This window comes from Brassica napus, chromosome A8 (genome assembly GCF_020379485.1).
Source record: "Brassica napus cultivar Da-Ae chromosome A8, Da-Ae, whole genome shotgun sequence".
Classification (NCBI taxonomy): domain Eukaryota; kingdom Viridiplantae; phylum Streptophyta; class Magnoliopsida; order Brassicales; family Brassicaceae; genus Brassica; species Brassica napus.
In genome coordinates, this window is record NC_063441.1 from 2,559,535 (window position 1) to 2,582,432 (window position 22,898).

General features: G+C 31.8%; 4 protein-coding genes and 1 pseudogene across 4 annotated transcripts; 2 read left to right on the forward strand and 3 right to left on the reverse strand.

Moving 5' to 3' along the window:
- Nucleotides 1-676: 676 nt before the first annotated feature.
- LOC106443905 (peroxidase 10) lies at nt 677-3,849 on the reverse strand. The gene is made up of 4 exons (XM_013885453.3): nt 3,469-3,849; nt 2,921-3,112; nt 2,631-2,796; nt 677-1,445 (listed from the first exon to the last, which is right to left on the reverse strand). Exons 1-4 carry the CDS (start codon nt 3,802-3,804, stop codon nt 1,030-1,032), a joined length of 1,110 nt encoding a protein of 369 aa, XP_013740907.2. The 5' UTR covers nt 3,805-3,849; the 3' UTR covers nt 677-1,029.
- Nucleotides 3,850-10,337: 6,488 nt separating this feature from the next.
- LOC106443906 lies at nt 10,338-11,801 on the reverse strand. The gene is made up of 2 exons (XM_022717661.2): nt 11,366-11,801; nt 10,338-11,285 (listed from the first exon to the last, which is right to left on the reverse strand). Exons 1-2 carry the CDS (start codon nt 11,441-11,443, stop codon nt 11,007-11,009), a joined length of 357 nt encoding a protein of 118 aa, XP_022573382.1. The 5' UTR covers nt 11,444-11,801; the 3' UTR covers nt 10,338-11,006.
- Nucleotides 11,802-11,971: 170 nt separating this feature from the next.
- On the reverse strand, nt 11,972-12,674 carry LOC125574936 (protein TRIGALACTOSYLDIACYLGLYCEROL 5, chloroplastic-like). The gene has a single exon (XM_048737564.1). It carries the CDS (start codon nt 12,602-12,604, stop codon nt 12,287-12,289), a length of 318 nt encoding a protein of 105 aa, XP_048593521.1. The 5' UTR covers nt 12,605-12,674; the 3' UTR covers nt 11,972-12,286.
- A 2,631-nt stretch (nt 12,675-15,305) lies between these two features.
- LOC106442112 lies at nt 15,306-16,040 on the forward strand (annotated as a pseudogene).
- Nucleotides 16,041-19,443: 3,403 nt separating this feature from the next.
- LOC106443907 (ervatamin-B-like) lies at nt 19,444-20,861 on the forward strand. Its single transcript, XM_013885455.3, has 2 exons — nt 19,444-19,947; nt 20,128-20,861. The coding sequence occupies exons 1-2, from the start codon at nt 19,497-19,499 to the stop codon at nt 20,700-20,702; spliced, it is 1,026 nt and encodes a 341-aa protein (XP_013740909.2). The 5' UTR covers nt 19,444-19,496; the 3' UTR covers nt 20,703-20,861.
- Nucleotides 20,862-22,898: the final 2,037 nt, after the last annotated feature.

Below are 22,898 nucleotides of genomic sequence, written 5' to 3' on the forward strand. Positions count from 1 at the left end.
ACCTGAAACATGAAATTTTTTAAAAACTCAAACAAAACTCTTAAAAGTTCAAATAGTTTATATAACCCAAAACTTTACCCAAAATATGAACTAAAAACAGAAAATATCCAAAATTTTACTTGAATACCTGAAATATATAAGTAAATTTTGATAGCATCACCTTTTAACTTAAAATATCCATAATACCAATCTTAAATATCCAGATATGCCTAATATACACAAAACAATTGGATACTTGTTTAGTCGATCAAGTCTCAGATAAAACTCGGACCTAACCGAGACCCGCAGATTCAAAAGTATACCCAATAAGTACTTTGTTTTAGAAATTGACCAAACTGAATATACATTTTTGGATCAGTTTTGGTTCAAATTTTTGGGTTCGGATAAAGTACATATGCCTAATAGAAATTTACATAAAAATATATATAGAGAATCTCAAATAAGCTAATTAAATCTAAATAAATATCCTTCTTTGATATAATACGACTCTGTAACGTAATAATGTAAAACAATCTCAAAATGATAATTCATATTAAATTGTGTTTTTTCTTTATAATCCAAAAACCCGCGCTTCAGAGCGCAGGTCAAAATCTAGTTCCTAATTATATGGATAACTATGAGTCTAGGACTATGGCGGTATAACCATTAGATAGAACCAAATCGAAGACAATATACATTTCGAGAAGTAATTAAAGACTATTTCATATTTGTTATACAACAAGTGAGAGAGTTTGATTTTTAGGATACAAGTACTAGAAAATTACAAAGACAAATACATATTCCTTTTTTATTTGAAACACGACAAAGGCATATTCCACTACACACAAACCCACATACAACTCCAAGTATTTTTTGTCTATGTGATCCATCATAGATACACAAGGCTGATTTTACACCATATATGAACATACTTTATTCATTGACATTGGTCTATATGATTATATTCATATTTTTTAAAGCTAGATTAGTTCTACATATGTTATAGATTGATTTGGATAGAGTGTTTACGTTCAAAGTGGTCCATATAACTTAACCTGGAAATCCACACTTTGCTCTAATCACTCCATCTCTTCCGGTCATAACTCCAATATTCCCCATTTTAACCATTGAAACCGCGAAATCCCTCGAGAACAAGTACGGATTCTCGCTGTACGACTTCACCAAAGCAGCTGCGTTGGAATCCGACATAAGGATTTGATCGGAATCAAGCAGTCCAACGTTGTTCATGAGGTTCACATAATAAGCATTGTCGAACTTGACAACACTAGCTGCGTCAAGAGCAGCAAGGTTAGAGTTAGATGAGTCTACATTAGGACATGTGTCCGTTAGCTTTGAGAGAAGATCTGAGGAGGCAGCTAGGTTTGGATCAGGCTGTCCTGAGCCCTTGAAGTTGAAGAGCCGGTGCTTGAACACGAAACATTGTGCAAATCCTATAGTATGCGCTCCTACACGTATATCATCAGATAAATCTTATTACAAAATAGTGCAAGTCTAAAAGAATGATGCATATGCCAGATGATGAACTACAAAAGTATCAAAACAATCGGTTTTACTTATTTATTTCTAGAATATAAAATGATCGTTTACTATTTTATTTTGTTGTATTTTTCAGAACATACAAAACAATCGGTTTTACTTATTTATTTGCTAGAATATATTGATATGTGAGTATTTAAATTGGTTACTTTTTCAAAAAAAAGATATTAAATAGTAATCATCTTCCATAAATAAATCCTTCGTTTTAATTATCTTATATATTAAAACAGAAGTCACAATCTTGATTCATGTGTGATTTTTTTTTTAAAATGGACCTAATGGATTTATTTCTATAAAGCCATGTTACATTTAATCTATAATCTTATCATTTAAATTTTGGGCCTACCGGAAATTTTTATTGGGCTATCAATAATTAAATTTAAAGAATAGATGATCCATTGGATTTATAGATAATATAAATTAAATAAATATAATTTAATATTGTAATACTATACCTCTATATATTAAATATTTAAATATTTATCGATATTAACTTTTAAAATTATAAAGATTTTTTTTTAATTACAAAAATTATATTATCTAACAGTGATTAATCTTTACTACCTTAAACCAATGAAAACAAACTTTAAACTATATAGTTTATTTTAAAAATAAAAAAGCTAAATATTTAATTATTTACTCGATAATATAAATTTATGAAGCGAAAAGTTTAATTTCTTAAAAACTTTTCAAATTTGTGAAATGTTACAATATCTTTGAATATGACAATAAAATAATATTTTATTAATGTTTATATATAGTTACAATTTTAATAATGAAATAATAATCTAAAAAATATATATATATACATATATATATATAAGAAGATACAAATAGTTTGAAACAATCTATTCAATGAAAAAATATACCGTAAATTTATTATGTTTTAAAAATTGATAGACACATATATTAAAATATATACCAATTTAGAATTGAAATAAAAATATTTATATAAAAATAAATGAAAACAAAAATCTGGCCGGTTGCGCGGATCGAGATCTAGTGTAATTTTAAACTAAACGAGATGGGCTAGCTGGATTTGACACTCGTATATATAAATAGTATTATGTATATACGACGTTAAGTAACCAAACCTGAGAGGACAACGACATCTTTGAAGTCAAGTCCAAGAGACACAAACTTGGCTGTTATATTTTCCAACGGCTCAAACGGTGAGGGCAGATTCGTATTCGCCGCTTGCTCACTCGCCGTCAACGAGTCCCTTCTCCCCAACGGCACCGGCCAGTACGGCCCTCCGGTCTGCACATGACATAAGAAGCCAAGCATATATATGATATCCCTAATCGACATCCATAATATATATAGCATGTATTAGTTTGATACAATTTTAGATTAATATTAGCGGTTTCAAGATCACACGTACGAGAACAACGGCTTCTCTAGCTGCGAGAGCAACTATATCTGCGCATGAAACAGTTAAGGGACAAGCACTCTCAATATCAGTTTTGATGTCTTCTATTACGTCGAAACCACGAACCGAATTTCTGTTTGGCAACGCGTTCTTCTCTCCTTTGAAATCCTCTGAATCATCTAAAAGGATTGAGCCATCACAACCCTACAACAAAATTTGATTATTTATTAGCACAATCACAGAAAAAATAATATGTTTAATAATGAAATGCAAAAATTCAGTAAAAATAATAATATGTTTAATACAGTTATACAGAATCTTGAGTAACTAGCCATTTAGTCTAATGGTTTTCACTTTAACGTTTATTATTATATTATGTACATAAATAATTTGAATGGCCAGCCTTTTAGTTCTCAGGTTTCACAAAATGCCGTATTTATGTTCTTATACATCTAGTCATATTTGTCCCAAAAAATATATATAGTCATATATAGAGTATGATTGATATGATCCACAGTTACATATGTGTGAGCATGAAAAGAATACGTTCCGTAACTTACATTGACAAAACAATCGTGGAAGTGGAGACGGAGAAGCGATGCAGCGATTCGAGAATCATCTTTAAAAGCTCGCCAAACTCCGGACTTAACCATCATCTGTAGACGAGGACAAGATCGGTCATAGAATCGGTAGTCGAGATTACTAATCATACCGTATCCGCGAGAACCGTGACCATTGTTATAACCACCATTATGACCATTGTTGTAACCATTGTTATAACCATTTTTAGGACCATCATTATATCCCGAAGGAAACGAGGAGACAACGTCGTTGAAGAGAAGGCTTAAGAGTGCTAGGTGGGTAGTAAACCAATACGAAAAGATTTTGCGATCCATGATGATGAAATAAATGATTGATGAGTAGATTGATTGTGTATTGCTGTGGTAATTTTAGCGTGTATTTATACACCAAAACAAGGTGTATTTTTTTTGTTTTTAATATAAAAGCTTTAAGGGTGCGCCTCGGAGATGCATGCACAAAATATGAGAGTGGGAGTGGCACTATAAATAAGATAATACAGTGGGATATATTTTAGGTTTTTGTAATATTTGGTTTTTGTCAGGTAGTTCACTCACTTGTCAAATACACTTTAGTTTTTTGCCATTTTAACATGTGATTTCATATCGAATGAAGATGTCGTATCATACTGTCATACAAACTTTCAATTATATTCTTAGGTTTTGAATAGTGGGAAACTTCAGTGCACAAATAATCTAAACTAATCATATAATGCCCCACTTATTTTCTTAATTGATAACGTTGGCGGGGGGGGGGGGGGGGGGGGGGGGGGGGGGGGGGGGGGCATTGGGTCTGTTTAACGCAGCCAAAATATCAGTTTTCTTATACAGTACAAAAATATACATTGGCAATCAGATGAACCGACGACAGTCGCCTGTGAGTTTTCCCACGTCAAATTGATGATCGCGAGTGATGTTTCATAACAAAAAGATTGCAAAATACGCTTTGAGTTATATCTCTCTTTTTTTTATAGGGAAACAAGAGCTATATTTATTTATTTTATTTTTTTTTGTAAAAGACCAAGAGCTATATTTTACCCTGACATATTCTTGATATATTCTCACTTGTATCCAGCAGTTCTTTGTCTTGACGATATGCCACTTTTTTTTGTAATAGCTGATGTATGAGTTTGAAAATCTTCGAACTCTATATCTAAACATTCGTTAAAACACTTAATGACATTCATTATTAACACACACATGCCTTTTAGATTGGAGAAGAGCCGAGGAGGCAGTTTGGTACGGGTCTAGCTCGCGGCTCTAAGCTAGTCTCTAAATACGAGTGTCTCAGACCTGAGAGTATAACCCCATCTTCGAGGTTGAGTCAAATAAACATGAATTTGACACATGTATTCTCCAACGGCTCAAACAGTTATATTTGCTTGTTGCACCGTCAACAAGTGTGGTGGTCTGGCCCAAATGGCAAATAGGTATGACATAGATATGACAATTCAAAGTTATGTGTACTAGAGATACTGTCACACATCAGAAGTTGGAAATAATGCATTATCCCTCGTATAGTAATTGAGAAGCATTACAACATTTTTTCTGTAGCCACGTGTCATCATTATAATAATTCTTAGAATTTTTAGAAAAATTAGTTGGTTTATCTAAACCTATATAATACTTTCTTAAGACAATTCTCTCAAATAGTTTTTTTTAAAAAGTTTTTGTCACAAAAATAGTCCTAAAAAATGACTAAAATAGCTCCTTTTTATTTTGAAAATTTTAATTTTAATTTTTTATTTTTTAAAATTTGAATCTCTATCCCCAAAACCACACCCATTAACTCTGAACCCTAAGTCTATATTAGTTAACCCTAGGATAAAAATGTACTTTTACCCTTTAATAAAATTTATTTTGGTCATTTTTTTTTCATTGAAAGCTATTTTTTTGTGACAAAAACTTTAAAAAGACTATCCTAGAGAATTTCTCTACTTTTTATTACATTAAATATAAAATTAATTAGTAGTGTACAAAAAATATTCTCATTTCTTTCCTTAATTAAAAGCTACGCAATTACCTAATATGATTAACATATATATGAAAATTAATAGGTTTGAATAATAAAATTCTTGTATCCTTCAACATTTTTATTTAATTTTATATTCTTAAAAGAAACTAAACAATCACATTAATCATATATAAAAAATAGGGTTTTTCTTATATGTTATATTTTGAATTTTTTAAACAACTATAAACTACTAAATTATTAAAAGTCTCATAATAAAATTTTTGTATCAATGGCTTAACTTTTTTTTGTTATAATAAGATAAAAATGATCGTCATAAATAATATGAATAAGAAGTTTCATTTACTAAATATTCATATTAAATATATATATATATATGATAATATATTAAAATTATCTTAATATATACTATAATTTACTAAAATTAAACTATATACCATATAAAAATACATAAATATGTTAATTTAAAAAATTTAATTGCAAATATATTGAGACCTTAATATTTTAATTTTGAAATTTGCATTGAATTTTAAAAAAACTATTACAAATTACTAAAATTATTAAAAATCTCACACTATATGTTTTGTGATTAATGATTTAATTTTTTTGGTAGAACAAATATACAAATTTTAATAAAATTATATGAGTAGGAAGCCTCAATGTATAAATATTCATACTAAAATATACTATATATCTATGTATGTATCGTTTAAATTTAATTATATCACATATAAAATAAATAAGATTATTTTTGTATTTACCAATAATATTATTTAAATAAACAAGAGGATTATTTTGATTTATATGATTATTCCAATTTAATTATATACATAATAGTTACCCGCCTCTCAATGATTTAATATATTTATTATTTCATAATAAGTAATGAACACAAAATAAATAATAACATGTAAAAGTAATTTTTATATATAATATTCATTATGAATCTTCATCCTGCGCATAAAGCGGATTTTCACTTAGTTTTAAATAAAATATTAAAAGACAGACCAATCTATTTATTAGCAATGACGGATAACTTTTAACCGCAGATGTAATAAAAAAAATTGCCTTAGATGGAGCACTTTTTAAAAATTGAGATAATAATTAAAGAAAATCAAAATTTTAAGTTAATCACATTAAAGTAAAATTTAGACGGACGCGTAACCACTGGTTTTTATTAGGCCTAGTTATTATACAATTGATTTTATGTTAGAAGTGCATCTAATTTAATATGGTATCATAATTCGATTCACATTCTAATCCAAACCATAATATATCTAGTCCAAAGTTGGTTTTCAATTCTTGTTCAAAACTTTTAAGGTTAATATTCTAAGAGCCATTAGCTAGAAAGAGAATATTAAGACACCTTTCACATCCACATACATCACCAATTAGTTAGCTTATAAGTTTATTTAATTTCACATTATAAATTTTTAAAAATATGAAAATCTGAAAATCCACTTCTATGTTTCTTATTAAAGATCCAAAATTCCAATTTTTAGCTTTTGCTGAAAATAGTTTAAAAATATCCAGATCTTAAGTACATTTTGCTATTAGAAGGTCTGAAGTTCCAGGTTTTTATAATCTTTCTTGTGAATGTCGTATTTTTTTCTAAAGCTCTTGATTTTCTTTTGTTAGGACCTGTGGTCCGCAAGCCCCTTCGTCCAAGGAGGTACCAGCCAAAATGGTCCTTCTGCCTGCGTGGCGGTGGCATGATCTGAAGCAATAATTTTGGTAATGGACATTTAACCAATCAATAATATATTTTTGCTATTTAGACGTTTATATAATCTTTTATGTTATATTTGTAACATTTAAGTCACACTTGCTCTTGTCATAAAACAAAATAAAGAGAAAAAACTACACTTGTTTTTACAATTCTCAAAACATGTATGTAATATTTAATGATAAAGTAAAATCTTGACAACAAGAGGATTGCAACACATTCCACTACCCATCTTGGAATATTACTAGAAAGTACACTCGAAGACTTGAGAACAGATTTTTTTGCTTTCATTGGTTGACCTGAGATGATAACTTTCCAGTTTCCAAAACCAAAGTGGATTTCTGACATTTTATGAACTACATGGGGCTGCATATCCAGATTAGTGCATCTCATTTTATCAACTAGAATCATCTCCATATTTGTATTAAAAAGACTAATTTATTGACTAAGATAAGTTATCGTGGAATCCTTTGTTTAAATAGTTGAACAATAGTTCTTTTTAAAAAGTATTGGATACATCATCATATAATTTTTATTTTATTACAGATGATGATAAACTATCTACAATATACGATATTGATGAATAACTTTATGAATAATTTCCTACAAACCTCTATTTGTAACACTGGTTTAACATACTTTTTATATCATGACTGAAGTTAGATTTTGTTAGAATGTGAACTTTGTAAATTAATAGAGACAAATTATTGATTTTCAGCTTAGTGTAAATAGAAATTTTGTAGTCGATCATGCCTATTAGAGAAATATCTATCCATTACAAACATAACGCATGTAAAACTATATTTACAGAATACATGTGAGAAGAGTATATTGTATAAAGTTATTTTAATTGTAAAATCGGCTATAGAGTTTTTTGGGTGATGTCTTCTTTACGAAATTTACACATCACTATGATTCAGGTAGAAACAAATTGTTCAGATTTAGTGGACATGATTGAGAAACCAGTTGACTGGTCGTGTTTGCTTCTGAGATAGTTTTTTTTTGCTTTCTACGAAACAGCTTTTCGGACTTCAACATATCTCATATCTCCAAATTTAGGAATATGCATGTAGATTCTCTTGTCAAAGAGGCAATGAGTAGTGGTATTTTCTTTTTCCATGTAAATTAGATTCTGTTAGAGCCAGAGTCTCTTCGAAACGATTCAACCTTGACTATAATTTGATCTTATAATATGGGTGTTGAAAAAAATATAAAAATCGGCCATAGAGGTTTTAGAACTTATTGTATAGAGTTATTTTTATGAATACAATTTAAACTGTAAAGATGTTCGGTAGATGATGTAAGAGCGATAAAAACTAGGATTTGTAACTTAGTAGTTTTTTTCTTTAAGAATAACATGTTTTAGTAGTATATCTTGTATTAGATTTGTAAATGTGCATATGTGAATTGTAATGGTAGACAACAAAATATTAATTTATCATTTACTGTAGTTAAATAACACCAATGCACTCGAAATAGCAACATATTTTGTCATTTAAAATCCATCGCTATTTTACAATTACGACACATCTATCTATCTTATTAAAGTTGAAGTACCTATATGGAATAACCCCTTCATTCAACTTAGAAATTACAGATTCTGCCACTGAAATTTTAAATATTCCTAAATATCATCATTAGTTATCTTTTGTCATTTAAAACAAGCATATATCATCCCTTAATTGTTTCTCACAAATTAATGATAAGATATTTATATGTAGAGAAGTAAAACTATTTGTGAAATACTATATAAATATTATTCTACATCTTATTAGATAAAACATATTTTCTAAAACAATATACAAATGTCATTCTTCATCTTTTTAGTTTACTAATATATTTTCCGATTAATAAAAATCCCCTATATATTAATCTTGGAGCATTACAACATGTTTTCGTAGCCAGTGTCATCACGAAAATAATTCTTAGAATTGTTAGAAAAATAAATTGGTCCATATAAACATATATTATGTTTTTTTATTAAACTAACTATCAAATTAATTAATAGTGTTCAAAAAAATATGTTTTCTTTCCTTAAATAAAAGTTACGAAATTACCTAATATGGTTAACATATATATGACAATTAATGATTATGAATAATACATATTTGATTAAAAAAAATTCCAACCTCTCTTTTTTTGTTTAATTTTATACTATTAAAAGAAATTAAACAATCATTAAGCATATAATAAAAATAATTACATTTTTTCTTATATGTTATATTTTGAATTTTTTAAAATGACTATAAATGGTAAAAGTCTCACATTAAAAAATTTGTGATCAATGGTTTAATTTGTTTTTTGTTAAAAAAGATACAAATAATCATATATCATAGGGGTGAGTGCTCGGATACACGTTCGGGCTTGTATCGGATATTTCAATATAAAGGTATAGAACCCGTTCGAGTATTTGTACACTTCGAGTCGGGTTCTGGTATTTTATGTTCGGGTTCGGATATTATGGGTCGGGGGTTCAGATATTTAAATTTTAAAGAAAAAATAAATAAATTATTCATTGTTTAAGTTTTTTGTATTTAAAATATATTTTAAATTAACTGTTTTTTTTAAAAAATTAAAAGATTAAACTATTAATAGGTTTGAAGATAAAACTTCAAAAATAGAAAAACACTAATTTAGTTGTTGTTTTGAAATTTTAGATGCAACTTTTGTTAATGCAAGAAACAAGAACTTGATATGTATTTTAAGTGAGTAGCAAATGATTTTGTCCATAATTATATGTATATTATCTAATTTTGAGCAATGAGAATCATTAATATAAATATTTTGAATAAAATGAGAGAAATAAACTAGAAATATAGAGTTAAGTCTTATGTTTGGTTATCTTTGGATATCCATTCGGGTTCGGATATTACCCGTTCGGATTCAGATATTACCTGAACTTGTGAAATAAGTAATTTGTTTGTTGTTCTAATTAGATGATTTTTAGACCGAACTGGTGAATATATATTAGATAAACATTTATATTTCGAGTCTTCACTTATATTCTATAACAACTTGATATATTAGATTTGAATACTAACATGTTAATATAGTTTGTCGGTGATTATTTTTCTAAATTTTGATTCTTAGATATGTATATGGAGAGAAACAAATTTTTACAGATGTCCATTTTTTTAACTGACACTTATGTAATTAACTGAATTCATAAAAGAAGTTAAAAAAGAAACTTAACTCATATCAATGAAACAACGACGATAGCGAAAGTACAATTCTGTAGAGGTAGAAAATGAAATCACTTATGGAGAGTCAATAGTAAACAAATCGAGAGCAGAAAACCTAATCCTCTTTCGTCATTATACAATCGATGTTGTCTATTTGGTTTTAGTGATTTGTGTCAGCCGCAAAACTTAATTTTCTTTTGTGAATATGAAGTCTTAAAAATAATTAAAATGAGATGTAATACGTTAACTCTTCAACAACGATGATATATTTAAGAGACCAACATTTGTATTCATCATTTTATTATCGATAAAGATTGTAGTGTTGCAAAATGTTAAAATCATTTCATAAACAAACATTATTATAAAAACTCAGCCCGCGCATGCGCGCTAGTTATCATCTAGTATATATTACGAAGAAAACGCATTGCAAATGATAGTTTGAAACAATCAATTCAATTAGTGCATTCACACTATATAAATCTTATTTTAAAACATAATAATATATAATTAGCAATATTGTAAAAAATATTTATCATTAATCATGAAAAAGAAATATTTATTTATAAAAACTAAAATAGACGCGGGGTCAAGTTCTAGTTCTAGTTCTGTATTAAGTAACTAAACTCAAGATCATTTGTCTTTACCTCCATGACCACCGAGCTGTTGCAATGCACCAACAAAACGGCGATGTAACACAGGAGTTCAACACCTTATTTTCTTCCGTAATCCTTGTGTTCTCAAGAAATGGTAGTGGCTGTGCCACAGAGTTAGAGGTAAAGCCACAAGAGGAAATGATATTTCTTCTTCCATTAACCATCGAGCTCGAAATTAAACCGAGGCCTAGACCAGTGTCTACCTGAGTCCTCATGCCAGGAGTCAGCCACATAGATAAGCCCTTTGAAGCTTTCTCTTCCCTTCTCTGAACAAGTAGATCGAACGAAAACAATCTCAAGGTCAGTCGTGATTCTCATCTTAAATAATGTTTGGTTTTACTTTTACCTCAATCTCTAGCTTGTTCTTTGTGTACTTGTCGGGGAGGAGAAGCTTCTGTTTGAGATGTGATTTTCTCCTTTCCATTGCTGAAACTTCTTATCCTTGAAAAGCTCCTCTGTTTTCATTAGTTGCATATCAATTCCATCGCATTGTCGCCATTCTTTTACGTTATGTCGCCATTCTTTTACGTTATGTTTATTAAGAGAGATAAAAAAAATACAACGGTGTTTGAGTATCCATCTCTAAGCATCTCCTATTTTCCTCGTTGAGATACAAAATCGCTGCAAAACCAAACATAACCATCAAAGAAGCGAAGGATCAGCATTCTAATGCACAGGAAACTCAAGCTGAGTCCGGAATACAACCAAGTGTAGAATGGTATAAAAGTATAATTTCATAAGTTAATATTCGATTAACTAATTCCAAATTTTAGGAAAAAAAACCTAATACCCTGATTAACTAAAAGAGGTTTCTGGTCGCAAACTAAAATTTTGATCTAATTAACCTTTCGCTAAATTAATAAAAATTATAATTTCAACGATACTAATTTATATAGATTTAATTTTACTGTATTTGTTTTGTGCAATAGTATTGATTTATTCATGTGATGGCAATACGTAATTGATTTATTAACCGGAAATCAGATGAAGAGCTGGACATGGGGACATAGATTCGACTGTGTTCTCAATAATACATAGGAGACACTAAACCACATCTTGTTCTCATATCAGTTCACATCGAAAATCTGAAAGTAACTAAGCATACAACTGTTGGAGAGTATATACTTGTCAATCAAGATAGTTCATGATCATCGTCCAAGCAACAATCTACCACACTGAGGGAAAGAAACAAACGACGCCAAAGAGAACAAGCAATTAGGAAACCTCAACTTAATGTGTGGACTCGACCTTGCTTGGATAGAATCAATCAAGGGCCTTGAGCAAAACCAATAAGCTTCCACCAGAGATAGTCTACGACATTATTGAAAGCGCGAGCGTGGTCGAACACGGCGCCTCTTCCGACACCAAAGCCAAGTCCTACACCAATTCCACATCCAGTTCCAAACCCGACCCCAAACTGCAGTTTAGGAAGTCCTGGTCCGTATCCTCCCGTGAGACCTGCACCGAAACCAAATCCGCAACCGGCACCGAGCCCTAAAGCCGGACCAACGTTTCCGATATCCTCGAAAAGCTTCCACACCAACCCCTTTTCGTCGTCTCTCTTCTTCCTCCAGTTGCCCATCATCGTCCTCTCTTATTTTTGAAAAGAAAACTCTAGCTAGTATGATCTGAATGGAGGAGCCTAGAGAAGATTAAAGAAAACTCCAGTTGTACACTTTCTAGCTTTATTAATTATAAAATAATAGTAATGAGAACGTTGCACATGGATGAACAAATATAATAGTAGTATCCATGCTTTATTAGTTTGGTGTGGGCTTTTGGAAAGTTGTGAAGAATGATATATGAGATTCAGATTCAAGAGCATGCCCATGGATTTATATTGGATTTCGAAAGGTAATTGAAGAATGACCTTTCTTTCTCAAATTTTTACGGAGTTCAAATGTTTGTGTAGAAAGGGATATCGGATCGATCAAACTCAGAATAAGTGCACATTGCAATAATCGACTCCTAAGTACGTATGTCATTGTCAGATTTAACTCAGATGGTGCCTCCTCCAAGAGGTACTTATATTGTAATGTAGATTATGCTTCCTGGACAGAAATGGAATTAGGATGGGTAGTCACTAATGCATGGTCACATGGTAGCAAAAGCTTACCCTATATTTCAGTATCTTGCCTTGATGCATAAGCAACTGCTCTTCTTTGATAAATGTTTTGTTTAGATCTTTGGTTTAGCTAAAGTGACTCTTGGATTCTCATTGAGCATTTGGGAGATCAACAGGATAAATTAAGCTAAAGTCCTACACAAGTGAATCATTGGAAGCAGAGCCGGTCCTAGAAAATCCAGGACCAGAAGCAAATTAAAAAAAAGATTCGAACCCTGGTTGGGGGTAATGAATTCTGTAGACTTCACATTTCACCACTAGGCTAAAGGAAACTTTTGAAAATTGTGACCAAAATGTTTTTAAAATTAAAATGGCCGGAAGCCACCGCTTCATTGGCTTGGTCCACGGGCCGCCTCTGATTGGAAGGAGGTCTTCAAAACACCTAAATTCAACTTCAAAAGGAGACAATCAACCTGTGTTATGCACTTCTAGATTGTAGTAGTATCCCTTCTTGGTTCATACCAATTATAGAGAGGAACAAAACCTATCCATGTTTTAAAATTTTCCGAATTTAAATAACATTCAGTTAAAATTTGGGCAATTAGGCCCAATAATAAAGCCCACCGGGATGTTCCCTCTCAGAACTCAAAAGTAACAATAACAAAAAACCCGGCGAGATATTACGTGTTAAAGTATCAGAAACGGAGAAGCAACGTCGTAATCTTGAATCAAATAGAGATGTCGGGAAAGACCGAAGCCTCAGCGAAGAGAGTGTTCATAGGAGCAGGATGCAACAGAGTGGTCAACAACGTCTCTTGGGGATCTTCTGGTCTTGTCTCCTTCGGTGCCCAAAACGCCGTTGCTATTTTCTGCCCCAAGGTCTCTCTCTCTTTTACTCATCTTTCGAAGATTAATTAATCCCCTTCAAAAGTTTTCTTTCAGACAGCCCAGATTCTGACAACGCTTCCAGGTCACAAAGCTTCTGTGAATTGCACTCATTGGTTACCCAGTTCCAAGTTTGCTTTCAAAGGTTCTTTTTTTTTTTTTCTGTTTCTTGCTTACTTTGGTTTAGAGTTTTTATAATTTTTGATTCATTTAGGGATTGAAAAAGAAGACACTTTTGATGTTGGAGGCTTTATTTATTAAACCTGAATGTGCTACTTTTATCAAATAGAAAGCTTAGACTATATGTAATTTAATAGCTATCATTAGTAAATAAATTTTTAGTAAATTGTGAAGTCATTGGCATTCAGATTTCTATTTATAGTCTCTGTTACCGGTTTGGTGGTTTAGTTCGTGTGGAAGGTTAAACTTTAAACTATAGATTGTAGGAGAAAAACATCCATGCAATTTATATGATTTTGTTTGCAGCCAAGGATTTGGACCGGCATTATCTGCTCTCAGGTGATACCGATGGAATCATCATCATTTGGGAACTTTCTACTGTCAATAACAATGTAAAAAAAACCTTCATTCTCATTCTGAGCTGAGTTTACTTCTGAGTTTAAAGGCCACACGGACTGGATCCAGAGTTTGGACTTCTCATCACCGTTACACTCAACAGAAGAAACCACCAGTAGTATCATGCTTGTGAGTTCTTCACAGGACAAAGTCATTCGGATTTGGAAGCTTGTGTTACTCGGTGATGTAGGCTCATGGCAAAGAGTGATCACTCTAGCTTCTTACATTGAAGGTCCAGTTTTCGTCTCAGGGACGTTTACTTATCAGATCTCAGTCGAGTCTGTTCTCATTGGACATGAAGATTGGGTGTACTCCGTAGAGTGGCAACCTCCAGTCACTGGCCACCAGCCGCTGAGCATTCTATCTGCTTCAATGGACAAAGTGAACTTCTGGAAGAGAAGATCAGCTTGCGTTTCATACTTTATGGCCGGAATCTCATAAACTATATGGTCATGGTAATGAACTCTTTTCTCTCTGCTGTGACCACAACGGAGCCCTTGTTGCTTCATCCTGCAAGGTAAGCTCCCCCAGATATGTTTGCACTTGTTCCATCTCCTCTGCTCAATATTGACCCAGTATGAACCACAAACGTGTTCAGGCTCAATCTGTAGCCATGGCAGAGATATGGCTATGGGAAGTTGGGACATGCAGGTCGTTTGCAATCTCACACTTGGAGTTCTCTTATGACGACTCTCTGCTCTTGTCTGTCTCCAGAGATCGTCACTTCTCAGTGTTCTCTATCCAAAGAACAGGTAAAACCTCGGTTTACTCTTGAGTGCCACTATAGTCATCTAAGTCTGTATATTTTCTTTGTCATCTCTATTTACACAATGGCGAGGTTAGTCACAAACTCATGGCAAAGATTGAAGCACACAAGAGGATCATCTGGGCATGTTCATGGAACCTAACTGGCCACCAGTTTGCAACTTCATCAAGAGACAAGACTGTGAAGATCTGGTCCGTTGAGAAAGACGCACGCATCAAACAGGTTCTTGCCTTGCCTCAGTTTGGGAGCAGTGTTACTGCCGTGGCTTGGACGGGATCAGACCACAAGGATAAGAGCGGCTGCATAGCGGTTGGGATGGAGAGTGGACTGATAGAGCTGTGGAACATAAAGATTAAAGAAATTGAGGACGAAGGTACAACAGCAAGTGCTGTCTTGCTCTTAGGCTGGAACCGGTTATGTGTCATGTCTCAGCTGTGAACCGGTTAGCATGGAGACCAACTGAAAAGTCCGAGACTAACCAGAGCTTGCTAAGGTTAACTTCTTGTTGGGATGATAACTGTGTCAGAGTTTTTGACTTTTGAGTGATAACTCAAAACACCTGGTAGTGTGTTAAGATCATGACCAAAACTCACTTTCTTTCCCTAGTCACTGTACTCTATTTATTAAAAGTTTTGGGTGCTAAAAGTTGAAACATGTATCTAGATGAAACTTTTTTTTCCATTGCATCAAGTTGTCCGTATAAGAAAAATAAGCGAGGACTTCCCTGTTCTTATGCTGTTTCAAGCTCTGGTCATTTTTGTCTGTTAAGAATGTAATCAGCAAGAGACAACAAAGTAACAGATTAGCCTAGTGCTTCATTGATGGCTTGTGGCCTACGTTATATAGGGGATGAATAGTTCAAAGTGGCGGTCTGTCAACCGCAATGCAGACGAAAGCAGTCACAGGATGATGAATGAATCTAATAAAATTAATTGAGTTGTATAAATATTGGTGAGAGAACATTAACATAAAACACCTCGTAGTGTTTTAAGATCATTACCAAATCTCTCGTTCTCTAAGCATCACTGTACTGTTTATGCAAATAGCTATGTAGAAATATTCTACCATTCTTCATTGCATTAAAGTTTAAAACAGCTCTGGTCAGGTCCAGTTTTGTGCCAAGAGTGAACAAATGCTTAAGCAAGTGACTAAATCATTGATGAGATTGGCCTCTTTATCAATTGCTTCACCATTGATTATATGTATATACAAAAGTAGATGGTTTGATTTTTAACCTTGAAACAAACAGAAATCAAACAACATCTTATGGTTATAACAGGAAGCCAGGAGAAGCATAAAATACCCATGGACAAAAAGTTTTGAATAGTTCAGATGATAGCCAAAAAAAGTTTGTGAAACGGAGAATCCATCTTGAGAACTGGAGTGGGTAGTTGATTGATCATATAAGTGGCAGTTTCAGATATAGATATCAAAGAGCTTACTTCCAGAAGAAGAAAAGTCAAGAAGCTGAGGCTTACGTGGCAGGAGCCGTTGGAATCGATTTAGAAGATTTAAGAGTGAAGTTGAAACTTCTGAATCAACTAGAGGCTTTGTCGTTATTGGAGAGAGTTGTGAATGAGCTGAAGTTTGAAGTTAAATAAGGAGTCTGTAATTCATTTGCATTTTCTTATGCTTGATGTTGTTTGTCAGAGACGTTATGAGTCTTTACTTCACAGTCTATTATGAGACTGGTGATTTGATATGAGTTCGTCATGAGAGCTTAGATCGATTCACACTCAAGCTGTAATACATTTGTTCATTGATAATCGAAGGAGTTTACATTGTTCTCGAGTTATAGCTATCCATAATCTATCAGATGTATACATTACGACTGATGATTATAATTTTTATTATTTTAATAAAATAGTTAATATCAATTGTCAAAACACCCAAACAATATTACAAATACCTATTTATGAAAACTAAATGAAAAAGTTTATGGAAAGAGTATATAATATTTCATCGGTTTCTTTTTATCAATTATGTATTTATAAACTATATAAAACATTTTACTATAATTTTTATAGAAATCAATATAGTGGGTTTATATTGTTATGTAAATACATTTTAATATAGATTATAAAGGTCTAATAATTAAAATTGTAAATAATATATTATATACATTTATATAAATTATAACAACTTTATCTATTAAAATAGAAGTCATGACTTCTTTCATGTGTGATATTTTTATTTAGACTATCATGCAGAATTTTTATTAAATGTATTTTTAATGCTAATAATAGATAATCATTTTTAACTACTTAAATCATAATATGTTTTGATATCTTTAGTTATATATATATATATATATATATATATATATATATATATATTAAAATTCTAACAAATCTATTGAAAAATATAATTAACAATATTTTAATTGTCAAAAATTGTATATAAATATTTTCACTAATTTCGTAATTAGTAATGAAATTAATGTTATTATACATTAATATTTACATATATATATATATTCCGTTATCCTTATAGAATGAAAAAACATCATATTTTATCTATTTTATAATAATGTATATCATTTTAAAAGAAAACCATTGTATTTAAATAAATATGATAAAATTATTTTAAATTGATAAGTTAGTATAATTTATTTTCATAAATATTAAAAATTTATGCTAAAAATATAATATGTTTGTAGAACGGGTTAACATTAGTAAACTATATAATTCATGTATAAAATTAACTCATCTTAAAATTTCATATATATATATATATAATAATAATTTATGATCTTAAATGAATAAACATAAAAAACTGATATAGAAAATATAGCACTTTGAATTACGGGTCAAGATCATAACAAATTAAATATAAAATAATTTTCAAAGATATATAATAAGAGGCAAAATATATATGTGATGATGTGGAATAATAAATTAATTTACAGCATGAAAATTATAAAATATTCTATTTAAAATAATTATATAAACATTTAAATATATAAGTAACCTTAAGAATATATACTAATTATGTAAAGCAAGTATTTATATATACAAACATGAAAATAAATGTGGCATACATGAAATTGATGTTGTGTATCAATGTCACCAAAAACAGAGAAAACATTAATACAATTTTTTTTTGGTTAACATAGATTTCTTTCTTCATGACTTTTTATGGTCAATATAGACTTTTTTTTTGGTCAATATAGATTTCTTTCTTTTTTTTAGTCAACATAGATTTTTTTATGGTCAACATTGATTTATTTCTTAATTATTTGGTCAACATAGATTTCTTTTTTCTTTATGTTTATTTCGAGTGAAATATGGTTTCCTCTTAAGGTGGTACATGCTTATTTTGTTTTCCATTATACTGCTGACATTATATTCGTCACCACAGCATGGCATAAGCCTTGTACACATTATACATAAAATAGAGAAAAGATTAATACAGTTTTTTTTAATATGGATTTCTTTCCTTTTTTTTTTGGTCAACGTATACTTTTTTGGGTCAATATAGACTTTTTTGGTCAACATAAATTTCTTTTTTTTGGTCTAATATAGATTTATTTCTTAATTTTGTTCAACATAGATTTCTCTTTTCTTTGTCTTTATTTGGAGTGAAATATGATTTCTTCTCAAGGTGGTATATACATATTTTATCTTTCATTATACTGCTGAAAATAAAAAATATATAATATTATCCAGTTTATTTGTTTCCTCAAAACCCACCAGCACACACTAATTTATAAAATATAGCTTAATTTTTCTATTTATTTAGAAAAACGAAATTGTGATGAAATATTATATATTAGTTATATACATTGATAGCAAAGAAAAAAATAAGTTGTTTTTTCAAAAAAAAAGTTGTTTCTCTGAAGATAATTAAGCAAAGTAATGTAAACTATGACATCATCACCAGCTTCCATTTTCTTTACATATAGTTAACAACTATATACATGCCCGGCCCAAAACATATTTAGGCCTTATGCACAACTAAATTTTTTAGAGATCTTTTCTTATACAAATGAAAAATTTAAGGTCTAAAATCAAAACTCCAAAATATTAAAATATAAAATCTCAAAAAAAAAAATTACAACAAAAGATGGAACTTTGTGCAAAAAGCATAATCCGCACATGTCCAGAGCCGGCACTGGCTATTTATAGAACTACTGTTCACCACATAACAACATAAACCTTGTACACATTATACAACAAATCTAAAATGGTGTCAGTATGGTTTGGGTTAGTGGCTCTAACCATTATTTCCATTAATTTAAAGATCTTTCAAGTCACATCTCATGTCACTTTGAATGGCCAATCCATTTTTGATTACCACCAGAAATGGATGATTCAGTTCTCTAAAGTTTACAAGGATGACTTCGAGAAAGAGATGAGGTTGAAAGTGTTCAAGAAAAACTTGATATTTATCGAGAACTTCAATAATATGGGGAACCAAAGCTATAAACTTGGTGTCAACGAGTTCACCGATATGACTAAAGAAGAGTTTCTTGCCACCTACACCGGTGGTCTCCAGGGCATAAACGTTACTTCACTACCCGAAGTAGTTGATCAAACGATGTCATCTAGGAAATTGAACTTTAGTGAACTTTTATTTGTCAAAGACTGGAGAATCGAAGGAGCTGTAACGCCTGTCAAAAATCAAAGATCATGTGGTAAGCTTGCTTTGATTATTTATTATAGTCTTTATACACCCTGATATTCCAAGTTATACCTATATTATTTGTCAGTTTTAAAAATAATAAATTCCGCATACAAAACTTAGTCCCCAAGTTAGGGTTATCTGTTTAGGTAATCTGTTTCATCAAAATGAACTAATCGATATCTATGTGCAGGAAGTTGTTGGGCATTCTCATCTGTAGCAGCGGTGGAGGGTTTAACAAAAATATCTGGCAACAACCTCGTATCACTGTCGGAACAACAACTTGTAGATTGCACAAATGGTTGTAACGCGGGAAGGATTGATCAAGCTTTCGACTACATGATAAAAAACGGTGGTATATCTTCAGATTCAGAATACCCATACCAAGCAAAATCAGGGCAGTGCCGTTCCGACGCCAGACCCGCCATAATGATAAAAGGGTACGAAAGGGTCCCATTTAACAACGAGAATGCGTTGCTCGATGCTGTATTGAGACAGCCCGTCTCGGTGGACATTGATGCGAGGACAGACAGTTTCAGGCATTACAAAGAGGGGGTGTTCGATGCGCGGGACTGTGGGATCGATGTGAATCATTCAGTGGCGCTCGTTGGGTACGGGGTGACGGAGGATGGGATCAAGTACTGGTTGGTTAAAAACTCTTGGGGTGAGAATTGGGGTGAGAAAGGTTACATGAGGATCCGTAGAATGGTGGAGTGGCCTGAAGGAATGTGTGGTGTGGCTCAGTATGCTTTTTATCCAGTAGTTTGATGATTAATATTGAAGTGATCATACATTATTAGTCTAGAGCTACATCGTAACTCAAGCGTGACTTTAAATATTGCAATGCAGTACATCTTATGCTTGCTCTATATAATCATAATGTATTGCCTCTATTCTGAATAAAATAATATCGGCTTGTCATCTTAATTTTCTTTCATAAGATATATTATTTGTATTATTATCAATACAAATTCTGAAAAGAAATTCCAAGTTTTACCTCTATTTTTTGTTTTTTTAGTAACAAATATGGTATTTTCGAGACATTCGATAAAATTATAATGATATAAAAAAATAAGTGCGGCTCTTGCTCATTATATTAAGATTAATCCATTAAGTAAGAAAATCTAACAAGAATATAAAGTAAGCAAAAATATATAAATTAGAAAGGGGAATTAGAGTGTATAACTATAGGGAAAATAGAAACTAAGATTTTAACCATAGGGGAAGTTAGGCTACAATATAGAGCTTATATTTATGTATAATGACTAAAAAACCAGAAGTTGCGCGTAAGATGGGGGTGGGCCCACTAGTTTCTACGGTTTTACGTTGCGAGGGTGAGGGTGTTCGAGAAGCTATTTAGGGTTCTTGTGGTGATTGGTTGTGGCAGTTGTATTGTGGGTGATTATATATGCAAGATATTTGGTTCGTTGGATTGGAGATAGTGTTGAAGAAGCAGAGGATAAATCGAATTGGGGAAGATGAACAGTAATGTTGTGTAACATATTCTATTCTATTTTATAATTACAGTATAGTATGCTAATTCTTTTCTTTCTCTTCGGCAAAGTGTATCTCCTTCGCCTTCTAATTCTTCTCTTTCACTTCTCCATCAGCTTCATTGTCTTATTTTTCAGCACCACCGCCACTAATAACCATCTCAGAATTAGATGGTGGGTAGCATTGGAGAAGAAAAACAATGCTCTTTGTTAATATGTTTTATTTTGCTATTGTGTTGAATGAATGCTCTAAGTTAATGGAGATTCACATACATGTTTGTATTGACAGTTTATATCGCTTTTGTACAATATTTGAATAAACATTACATTATAGTATACTAATCTATTCATCAAAATAGTATAGTTTCCTCCTATGTCGCTTTCACTCTTACACTCCCTCCTACTCTTTCTCTCCTCCCCTCTCTTCCCCGGTCTCTCTATGTCTCTCTCTTCATTTCTCCTTCCTTTCCTCCATACTACTATCTTTCCTCCTTCCTCTTCCTCCCCTCCTGCTTCTCACCCTCTCCATCTTCCTCCTTTCCCATTCATCAATATAGTAACTATCATCAATTGCCATACTATTCTAAATGAAATATAGTATATTTTAGACCTTCAAAGTTAGGGTTTAGGTAGTTCCGTTATGGGCGATGGTTTGGTTTTACAATTTGGGTTAAGGGTTTGGGTTAAGGGTTTACGGTTTGGGCTTAGGGTTTAGAGTTTGGGTTTAGGAGGGTTTTGGGTTAGGGTTAATTAGATTTAGGATCTACGGTTTGGGTTTATGGTTTAGACCTTGAAGCTTAGGGTTTAGATAGCTCCGTTATGGGCGATGGTTTGGTTTTACAATTTGGGTTTAGGATTTGGGTTAAGGGTTTACGGTTTGGGTTTAGGGTTTAGAATTTGGGTTTAGGGGGTTTAGGGTTTAGGGTTTAGGTAGCTCCGTTTGGGTCTATGGTTTGGGTTAAGAATTTGTGTTTATGGTTTGGGTTTATGGTTTAGAGTTTTGGTTTAGGGTTTAGGTAGCTCCGTTATGGTTTACGGTTTGGGTTAAGAATTTGGGTTTAGGGTATACGGTTTGGGTTTAGGGTTTAATGGTCTACCGTTTCGGTTTAGAGTTTAGAGGCAATTATTCGTGTGTTTGCCTTCTCTTCTGTGTGTTTATATCGCCTCAATCCATGTCATAACATTAGGCTACTGCAACTTGTTTGAACGCATGTATTGAGGATATGGCTTCTTTGTCTAGACTATACCATATATCGTATAGTATAGATTTGTTTGAGTCACTTTCTACACATGTATTGGAACATTACCAAAATGTGGGCATAGTACATTGAATATAGGGTAGTTTTGTTCCCGTGCATGAGTATATTGTATATTTTCGGACTTTCGAACCTCTTATGAATACACATTTACCAATTGTTGTGACTTTGTGTGTGGCAGAACTTAACTAGACTACATAGACTATAATACAGTA